The 11394-nt window shown below is 44.6% G+C and overlaps 1 protein-coding gene across 1 annotated transcript in view; it reads right to left on the minus strand.

Annotated features, from left to right (window-relative positions):
* LOC111962718 (cystic fibrosis transmembrane conductance regulator-like) overlaps window positions 1-11394 on the minus strand; it is a 90840-nt gene that overhangs the window by 33622 nt on the left and 45824 nt on the right. Inside the window, 3 exon segments of the mRNA XM_070439875.1 lie at window positions 1463-1591; window positions 1828-2088; window positions 4884-5436. Of these exon segments, the coding sequence (XP_070295976.1) occupies window positions 1463-1591; window positions 1828-2088; window positions 4884-5436 (943 nt within the window).

An 11394-nucleotide genomic window follows, 5' to 3' on the forward strand; every position in this document is an offset into this window, starting at 1 on the left:
CATCTGTCCTCTAATACAGTGATGTTATCGGTTAATATAGCATCTGTCTCTAATACAGTGATGTTATCGGTTTAATAAGCATCTGTCCTCTAATACAGATGATGTTATCGGTTAATATAGCATCTGTCCTCTAATACAGGTATGTTATCGGTTAATATAGCATCTTCTTCTCTAATACAGTGATGTTATCGGTTAATATAGCATCTGTCCTCTAATACAGTGATGTTATCGGTTAATATAGCATCTGTCCTCTATACAGTGATGTTATCGGTTAATATAGCATCTGTCCTCTAATACAGTATGTTATCGTTAATATAGCATCTGTCCTCTAATACAGTGATGTTATCGGTTAATATAGCATCTGTCCTCTAATACAGTGATGTTATCGGTTAATATAGCATCTGTCCTCTAATACAGTGATGTTATCGGTTAATATAGCATCTGTCCTCTAATACATGATGTTATCGGTTAATATAGCACTGTCCTCTAATACAGTGATGTTATCGGTTAATATAGCATCTGTCCTCTAATACATGATGTTATCGGTTAATATAGCATCTGTCCTCTAATACAGTGATGTTATCTGTTAATATAGCATCTGTCCTCTAATACAGTGATGTTATCGGTTAATATAGCATCTGTCCTCTAATACAGTGATGTTATCGCGTTAATATAGCATCTGTCCTCTAATACAGTGATGTTATCGGTTAATATAGCATCTGTCCCTAATACAGTGTGATGTTATGGTTAATATAGCATCTGTCCTCTAATACAGTGATGTTATCGGTTAATATAGCATCTGTCCCTCAATACAGTGACAGTGATGTTATCGGTTAATATAGCATCTGTCCTCTAATACAGTGATGTTATCGGTTAATATAGCATCTGTCCTCTAATACAGTGATGTTATTGTTTATTACAGAATCTCTACCGCAGGGATGGGCAACTTTGATGGGGATGGGTGCCACAAAGAATTTCAACTCATCATTGAAAATAAGAATTTGTTCTTAACTGACTTGCCTAGAAAAATAAAGGTTAAATTAAATAAAAATTAATAAAAATGAGAGGCCGCAATTGCTCGCTGGTCTGCGAGCATCATGGGGGCCCCCGGCCGGTAATTCGACCATGATAACAAGTTTAGATAGCTCGCTAAACTAACTTCGCAATCTAAAAAATGTTAGCTGACATGGGATAACTGACTAACTATCAGTGACTGAAATAACAAGAGAAAAACTGCTGATGCACAATCACATTTTAAAATTCACCTTGTGTATTCTACTATTCTAACTCACAACAGTAAGTTAAGACCCAGACTGAGTTCCCCCCCCTAAAATAAAAAAAATTATTGATCCGAGGGCCTTGAAAAGGGAGGCCACGGACCGCATGTGGCTCGCGGGCCGCCAGTTGTCTATCCTTGCTCTACAGTATATCCAAGACAGGGATCATCTAAAGCTATCATTACCTCGAGAGCGAAGATGAGGAAGATGAAGATGAGGACGTAGACCAGGTTCCTGTTGGTGAAGATGTAACGCAGATAGGTGTTCCACGACGTCGTCTCAAACACGTTCTCACGCTCGTCTGCAAAGCATTGCTGCAAACAGACAAAAGAGATATGTCAAATTAAATACTAAAACCTAGCTGTTCTTTGTGTTTTGTCTTCAAACTTTTATGTTCAAACTTTACTTTGGAAAAGGTGGTTCAAACACTGGTGAACATTCTATGACGTCCCTTTGGCAACTCCTTGATCCTAACCATTACCTCCATGTGCTCTTAAAGACCAGCAGCTACAGGGGAAAACGTCCAAGCTGCTGCCTTCACTGAACCTACCTCCATGTCCTCCTCATCCACATCCTCACTGATGTTATAGACACTATCTTTGGACAGGCGTCGTGCGTAGATATCCAGCTCAGAGGCCAGCTCGCACTGCGGCGTGACGGACAGCTTCTTCCTGAAGGATGTCTGGAGCTGCTCCCTCCTGCCCTGCCCCTGGGCGTTGGTGATGAACTGCAGCACAGATTGGCGCCGCTGCCCACTCAGGTGCTGCAGACCGTCGTGGTACAGGTTCCCCCGGGGCAGCGACTCTTCCACCTATAATCAAATCAAATTAAAGTTAGATTTTTTTGTATATATTTTGCCTTTATTTAACCAGGTAAATCATTGAAAACACATTCTCATTAACAACGACCTGAGTTTATTTGTCATTTGTACAAGATACAGCAAAGTAGTGTAAACACGTTTACATACAAGCTCTCCTGTCAAACAGTGTAACAGCTATACAAGTAATCAATGAAAAACATGTCGAATAAAACACAATAAGACCAACTTCAATTGTCACAACGCGCCGAATACAACAGGTGTAGACTTTACAGTGAAGTGCTTACTTACGAGCCCATTCCCAACAATGCAGAGTTAAAAAGTATGACACCATTTTGTTCAATAAAAAAGGAAATAGTAACACAAAAACAAAAAAGAGGCTATATACAAAGAGTACCAGTACCAAGTCAATGTGCCGGGGTACGAGCTAGTAGAGATAATGAAGGTAATACAGTATGTATGCATGGGTAGGGGTAAAAGTGAGGCAATCTAGGCAATCAGGATATATAATAAACAGAGCAGCAGCAGCGTATGTGAAGTGTGAAAGTGTGTCTATGTGTGTGAGCGTATGTGTTTTGTGTGCGTGAGCGTATGTAGTGTGTGTGTGTGTTGGAGTGTCAGTGCAGCATGTGTGAGTGTGTGGGTAGAGTCTAGTGAGAGTGCATAGAGCCAGTGCAAGAGAGTCAGTGCAAAACAATTAAGATAAATAAATAAATAATAAGGGAGGTGGGGTCAATGTAAATTGTCCGGGTAACCATTTGAATCACTGTTCAGCACTGTTATGGCTTGGGGTTAGAAGCTGTTCAGGTGCCTTTTGGTCCCACACTTCACATGCTGGTATTGCCGTGTGGTAGCAGAGAGAACAGTCTATGATGCCTGGAGTCTTTGACAATTTTTAGGGCCTTCCTCTGACACCACCTGGTATAGAGGTCCTGGATGGCAGGGAGTTTGGCCCAGTGATGTATTGGTCTGTAAGCACTACCCTCTGTAGAGCTTTGCGGATGCCGAGCAGTTACCATACCAAGCAGTGKTSRKYKRYGTCAAGATGCTCTCAATGGTGCAGCTGTAGAACTTTTTGAGGATCTGAGGACCCATGTCAAATCTTTACATCCTCCTGAGGAGGAAGAGGCGTTTTCGTGCCCTCTTCACCACTGTGTTGGTGTGTTTGGACCATGATAGGTCCTTAGTGATGTGGACACTGAGGAACTTGAAGCTCAGGAGGGGACTGAGCACGCACCTCTAAGGGCCCCCGTGTTGAGGATCAGCGTGGTGGATGTGTTGTTGCTTACCCTCACCACCTTGCCTTACAYGAAGTCCAGGATCCAGTTGCAGAGGGAAGTGTTCAGTCCCAGGGTGCTTAGCTTAGTGATGAGCTTGGAGGGTACTATGGTGTTGAACGCTGATCTGTAGTCAACGAACAGCATTTTCACATAGGTGTTGCTTTTGTCCAGGTGGGAAAGGGCAGTGTGGAGTGTGGATCTGTAGGGGCGGTATTCAAATTGGTGTGGGTCCAGGGTTTCTGGGATGATGGTGTTGATGTGAGCCTMGACCAGCCTTTCAAAGCATTTCATGGCTACAAATGTGAGTGCTCAGGCGGTAGTCATTTAGTCAGATTACCTTGGTGTTCTTAGGCACAGGGACTATGGTGATTTACTTAAAACATATAGGTTTTAGAGACTGGCCAGATAGTGGTTGAAAATGTCAGTGAAGACACTTGCCAGCGCATGCTCCGAGCACACATCCTGGTAATCCATCTGGCGCTGCGGCCTTGTGAATGTTAACCTGTTCAAAGGTCTTACTCGCATCGGCTATGGAGAGCGTGATCACACAGACATCCAGAACAGCTGGTGCTCTCACGCATGTTTCAGTGTTGCTTCCATCAAAGTGAGCATAGAAGGCATTTAGCTCATCTGGTAGCCTTGCGTCACTGGGCAGCTCTGGGCTGCGTTTCCCTTTGTAATCCGTGATAGTTTGCAAGCCCTACCATATACGATGAGCATCAGAGCCGGTGTAGTAGGATTCCGTCTTAGTCCTGTATTGATGCTTTGCCTGTTTGATGGTTCGTCGGAGGGCATAGCAGGGTTTCTTATAAGCTTCTGGATTAGTGTCCTGCTCCTTGAAAGCAGCAGCTCTAGCCTTTAGCTAAGTGTGTATGTTGCCAGTAATCCAGGGCTTCTGGTTGGGATATGTACGTACGGTCACGGTGGAGACAACGTCGTCAATGCACTTATTAATGAAGCCGGTGACTGATGTGGTGTACTCCTCACTGCCATCGGATGAAACCCGGAATATATTCCAGTCTGTGCTAGCGAAACAGTCCTGTAGCTTAGCATCTGCTTCACTGACCACTTTTGTATTGAGAATGTCACTGGTACTTCCTGTTTGAGTTTTTGCTTGTAAGCAGGAATCAAGAGGACAGAGTTATGGTTGGATTTGCCAAATGGAGGGCTGGGGAGAGCTTTGGATGCGTCTCTGTGTGTGGAGAAAATGTGATCTAGAGTTTGTATACCTCTAGTTGCACAGGTGACATATTGGTAGAAATTAAAATCACCGGCCACCATGAGTGTCGCCTCTGGATGAGCATTTTCTTGTTTGCTTATGGCCCTATACAGCTCGTTGAGTGCGGTCTTAGTGCCAGAATCGGTATTCTAACACAGGCGAGCAGAACCTCGAGATTTCCTTAATATTAGAGATCGCACTCCAGCTGTTGTTAATAAAGAGACACCCCCCTCTGATCTTACCGAACTCTAAGAGCACTATGTAAATAAAAAATAGAAAAGCACCCTCACCTGATCATCCTCGGGCACCACAGAGAACTTCCTCTCCGACAGCTCTCGCACGCCATCCTCGATGGTAGTGGACCCTGGGGTTGGAGCCTGGCTGTTTTGGGGCCCAGTACTGATGAAGGAGAACTTACGTGCCGTTGCTAATGGATTTAAGATAATCGACTGTTTACGTTTCTCCACCACTGTGAGACTGTCGCCCCCGGCGATGGTGATGCCTTGAGGTCCCGTGATGCCGTTGATGACCGAAGGCGGGGGCTGGCGGAAGGACTGGCGGATGGGCTCGGGGCCACGGAGGACGGCGGATTCGTCGATGGAGACACGTCGGAGGGTCTCYGTGAGGATGGAGCTGCGGCGTTCGGCTTTGATGTTGTCGTAGGCCTCCAGGCCCAGGAGCAGGGAGCTGAAGTCTGGTCTCTTGGCCTGCAGCTGGGAGAAGGAGCCGTAGAAGTAACACACTCCGTTGTGAAGCAGAAGGATCTTGTCTGCTCTCTTAAGGTGGTCCAGCTTACTGGTGACCACGATACGAGTCTTGGAGGACATCAGTTTACACAGACACCTGGCAAGAGAAAATATGTGTATCCTTTGTTTAGTTTATCAACCTTTACTTTAACAGACAGGCATGAAGTGACCTTTGGAAAACATGTAGTTTCCTAGGAACGCGAAGAGATTTACATTGTAAAAAAAGTTTCACATTGCTGTTCAATCATGTGCTTGCCCTCATTTCTGAGAGGAAAGATGCTGACAACACAAATGTCTGAAAATTAGATCAAAGGTCATGAATGTCAGACACAAAGTTACATTTCTGCAAAAAGCCCACACCTCACCACCTAACCCAATTGCTCAATAGGTCAAAGACAACAAGGTCAATGACAACAACAACCTTGATCTTAACCTTCTCTCTTCACCTTAACCATTCACCCAGCCCATCCCCCACCCCCATCAGTCGTTCTTCGTGAGCCTTTGCCATCACCGGTCGTTGGTTGTGAGGTCTAGGTAATGTTCAGTAAGGCTCTGACCTCTTCTGTGCGAAAGACGACCTTCTTCTCTTTTGGTCTATCATTCACCGTTATTCATGCAGTGTTCTTTGAGGACAGTCTCATTCTCCGGCTTGTCGCACCCGCATGTCCTCAAAAGGACCCATAATTATAACAAAATGGAGTATGTAGACAAAACACATATCTGAGGAAAGAGGAATCACCAACTGAAACACCAAATGTAAAGACTTATTCTCAGCACAACACGTATTGAGATTCTGTTTTCAGCGCATGCACCGGGTGCTATTGGTAAAAAAATTCAATGTAGAAACATCTGCTATAGGCAAGATACTAATGAAAAATACCAGATTGGTGGGTGTTGCTGGGCTTGCAGAACAGAAGCATTATGGGTTCGCAGGCTCGTAGTATATTTTTAACTCTGCTGCGCTAGCTTGCCTTGGAAGACTTTTTTTATGCCCCCAGTTGAAGCATATTCAGTGGTCGGCGTCATCTCTTCCCCATTTCTTGTTCTTGGCCATCTTTTTTCGGTCATAGGGCAGCCTTGTGTATTATATTATCTTCCACCTTATAGAAAAGACCATTCTCAAGGGGAGGTAATGGTGACAGCTATTGCTTGTCTTGCCTATTCTTGTAAGTTCTCGGTGATCTCTTGATTTAGAATCTTTCATCGACTTCAATTTCTGTCAGGAATTTTTGCTCTTCATCACGAGGCGGAGTTATTTCTTGCTCTAGAAAGCCATATGTGACATGTCTTTTCAACCCTCTTGCCTTACTCTCAGGTGGTGAAAATATATTTTCACACTGTACAAGAAAATTACTGCTGACCAGCTGCCTGTTTTTGTTATACTTTAACGTGTGTTGTGAAATGAGATGCAGTGTCCTAACTCGTGTTATTAACACATGGCAACAACAGACAACAAAAAACATCAAATTCCAACATCATGATATGACCAAAATGACTTTGAAGGTGGCTGGATCCTCATACCGGTTGAATCAATAATCGCCAAACCCAACTATTAGGGAAGTAGGTGTCGAATTTGCTTTCCGAGTGAAAGAGATGTTTGAATGAATATTGCACAACATGTCAACCACACGTAGAAATGACTACTATTATACATATATCCAAAGGCTGTTCATCCTCACCAGTCTGACAGCCAAATTCTTTAATTACATGTCTTATACTTACCTACTGGTAGATTTTGGTAGAGATATGTCCAGATTAGGCCTTTGAGATGAGGCGAGCAGGAAGGTGGTCGTAAGTTGGGGTTGAGGCAAGGGTGCCAGCGAAAGGAGAAGGTCGCTCAAATTCCGTAGCTCTTGGGACACATTTGTCATCTGGTTGCTGGGTGTGGACGGATAACACGAGCTTGGGTCAGGCCTGGGTGTGTTAATTTAATCATAACTGCCACAGTAGACTAATGACAAATAACTCTACGGAAAAGGTCAGCACACCAATATCCAACTCAAATGTAGGTTTAAAATACTTTTTTAAATCAACACATGTTTTCCAATAGGAGATTAACACAGTAAAAATTGACTTATCACTTCCTCTGAAGAGGAGAAAGCAACAGTGGGACAGAACATTGCCTAAAAAGAAAAACATTGAGAGGAACCAGCCAGCTAGTGCGAGGCCCATTCGAGGTATGTCAGCCAATCACCTTCAGAGCTTTCCATTTTTTGTGATGTTGCACTAAGTTGTGGAGAGTCAGCCCCAGAAATAGGTCCTAAGAGGGCAACGGTAGGAGTCCCTTAACTTTCAACACTGTCCAGACTCTCACGCTTTCACAGCTGTCTCCCCCTCCACGGTCCTCCTCAACCGGCCGGTTCTTTTCTATCGGCCAGTTCAGCTGAAAGATCGAGGAGATGAGAGAAAGATAGAGAGAGAGAGAGAGTGCACAAAAGTGCGAGATAAAAGTTGACTACAATAAACTACTGTGGGATATGCGTCAACAGCAACCTTGGGAAAAACTCTGCATTTAATCATTAACAGCAGAACTCATGCATTTCGTCAGTGAAAAAAAATGTACTGAGCAAAATGTCAAATTTTGCGGTTTTTACCAATTACCCCGTACGACAGACACAGCTGTGTTCCACCCTGACACACCCATATACGACAACAAATCAAACCAATACACCAATGCAAAGTCCTTCTCACTACTTTTGTTTGATTTCAAAAAAAGATTTGCACTCAACTTGGCATAACACACTCCGGGGGTGAGACAGGGCATGCAGGCCCTTAAAACCCCACCCTTTCAACATATATATCAACGAACTATGGTAGCCGGCACTAGAACACTCTTTCAGCACCCGGCCTCACGATATTCATCTACGTGGTTTAACTACCCATTGAGACCAGTAACCGGAAGGCTGCTGATCGAATCCCAGAGCTGACAACGTAAAAATCTGTCATTCTGCCCCCTGAGCAAGGCAGTCAAAAAGGAAAACAAACACTTTTTCACATAACACAATTAGGATCTCGCGATTTACAACCAGTACCCCATTTTGTCCTTATGGTTGTGAGGTCTGCGGGTCCAAGCTCACCACACCAATAATCACAAATCGGGAGTAAACAACAAATTGAGACTTTTTTTTTTCTTCAGCACTCTGCATAGACTATCCTCTGTGTCACAACGTAAAACACCAAAATAATGCATGCTAGAGCAGAATTAAGGCCGATACCCGCTTAATTATCAAATCCAGAAAAGAGCCGTTAAATTCCTACAACCAACTAAAATTCTCCCACCTTCCCATAACAAAGCCATCACAGATACCAGAAGAACATAAACCCTGGAGAAGACCCCCCAAAAGACCGACAGCTCGTACCAACCTCGTTCGCGGCGCCACTGTTCATAAACACAAACAGACCCAACAGAGCCCACCATGGACGAGCACACACAAATTAGAACCCAACAAAAATGAATGCCAGCAACAAATATAATTACTTGAACACAATCTGGAAAGCAACAAATTTTTACACAAACACCACTGCGAAGGCAACAATTAGAGTGCTATTTGCGCCCTAAAAGAGAGTACAACGTGAGATTCCTGCCCAATCTTATGTGGACAAGACCACACAACTTAAGGAAAGCCTCTGACTCAATAGATGACCACCAGACTTAGTGAGCAATAGCTCTTGCTATCTGACGAAGGCTGCTGAAGGCCAGACCTGGCTCTACAAGAGAAGACAGGCTATGTGGCAACACTGCCCACAAAATGAGGTGGAAACACTGAGCTGCCACCTCCTAACTCCTGCCAAATATCACCCAATATCAGAGACACATAACTTTTTCCCTCATATAATACCAGATAGCAAAGAATTCTGAAACATCCAAATTTTCGATAACATTCCCAATATCTACTGGGTGAAATACCACCAAGCAAGAAACTATCTGACCTGTCTTGCCACCAAGAAAAGGGAACCAAGTGAAGAACAAACACCCAATTGTAAAATACAACCCATATTTACTGTCTATTTAATTAACATTCTCCCTTCTTCGTACTTTAACTATTTAACATCATTCATACTGTCATATATACATAATATGACATTTCGAAATGTCTTTAATTCTCTTGGTACTTCTTGTGCATGTCTCAATGATTTACTGTACATTTTTATATTTGTCTTATCCTTTCAACTTTCTGTCAGTTAATTCTATCCTATTTCACTCTGCTATGTGGCAATGCTTATATATATGTCTCTCATCTCCATTTAATAACAGCCTTCACACATTGAACATTAAGTTTAGAGCGAGAGGATAGCGAGAGAGAGCGAGAGAGAGCGATCACAAAATGAGAGAGCTTGGGAGAGTGTGGCAAGTGGAGAGAGAGCTAAGAGAGAGTGAGAGAGAGCGAGAGGAGGAGAGAGCAGCGAGAGAGTTAGAGAGAGAGAGAGAGGAGAGGAGAAGAGAGAAGGAGAGAGAGAGAGGAGAGAGAGAGAGAGAGAGAGAGAGAGCAGCAGAGAGAGTTCGATAGAGAGAGAGGAGAGAGCAGGCAAGATGAAGTCGAGAGAGAGCGAGAGAGAGGCGACGAGAGCCGAGTTAGAGTGAGCGAGCCTAAGAGTGAGTGAGTGAGAAGAGAGAACACAGAGTCCAAATACCTCTCAGGCCCGCTTGGGGAGAGTGGAGCTCAACTACAGTGAGTTTTTCCGACAGAAACAGAGAGAGTAGAGGAAACCAGAACAGACAGAGAGAGGAGAGGAAACCAGAACAGAACCGACAGAGGAGAGGACCCAGAAGCAGAGAGAGGGGAGAGGAAACCAGAACAGAACAAGAGAGAGGGGAGGAGAACGAACAAACAGAGAGAGGAGAGGAACCAGAACGAAATATGAGAAGAGGGGAGGAGGAACATGCCCAACAGACAGAGAGAGGAGAGGAAAACCAGAACAGAGCACAGTAGAGGAGACCAAGAAACAGAACAGAGAGAAGTAGAGGAAAACCAGAACAGACACAGAACAGTAATAGAAGACCGAACAGAAACAGAGCAGAAGCCAGAGGAACAGAACAGAACAGAGAGGAGAGGAACCAGAACAAGAACGAGCAGAAGAGAGGAAACCACAAACAGAGAGAGTAGAGGAAACCAGAACAATGAACGAGAGAAGAGAGGAAACAGAAACAGAAGAGTAGAGAAAACCATGAACAGAACAGAGAGAGGAGAGGAAACCACAACAGAATCAGAGAGAAAGAGAGGAAACCAGAACGAGAGAGGAGAGGACCAGAACAAGAGAGCGAGAGGAAACCAAAAACACGAACAGAGAGGGAGAGGAAACCAGAACAGACAGAGAGAGGAGAGGAACCAAAACCAGAACAGAGAGAAGAGAGGAAAACCAGAAACAGAACAGAGCAGAAGAGAGGAAACCAGAACAGACAGAGAAGAGAGGAAACCAGAACAGAACAGAGAGGAGAGGAACCCAAACAGAGAGAGGAGAGGAAAACAGAACAGAACAGAAAGAAGAGAGGAAACCAGGACAGAGAGTAGAGGAACCACCAAGAATCAGACACAGAGAGAGGAGAGGAAACCAGAACAATAGAGAGTAGAGGAAACCCAGAACAGAACAGACGAGAGGAAGGCAAACCGAAACAGACAAGAGAGGGACGGAAACCAGAACAGAGAGAGGAGACGCAAACCATTCACACCAGCCCATCCCCCACCCTCATCTCCGACCCCAGCCCATCCCCACACCCTCATCTCCCAGACCCCAGCCCCATCCCCCACCCTCATCTCCCAGACCCCACCATCCCCACCCTCATCTCCCAGACCACATAAAAGCTTCAGTGTTGAGGCCACAGGGACAGACCTCTCAAGATCTCTTTCTCCGTCAACAATGGGTCAGGTGGGGTGAAGGGGCGAATCCAACAAGTAGAGGTCAGGCATCTTTGTACATCGGCCTCTGTAAAGCCACACACACACCGACAACACACAACACACACACACACACACACACACACACACACACACCACACACACACACACACCACACACAACACCCAAGCCGCACACCACACACATACACAGCACAGATG

Source organism: Salvelinus sp. IW2-2015, linkage group LG4q.1:29, assembly GCF_002910315.2.
Source record: "Salvelinus sp. IW2-2015 linkage group LG4q.1:29, ASM291031v2, whole genome shotgun sequence".
In the NCBI taxonomy this organism is placed as follows: domain Eukaryota; kingdom Metazoa; phylum Chordata; class Actinopteri; order Salmoniformes; family Salmonidae; genus Salvelinus; species Salvelinus sp. IW2-2015.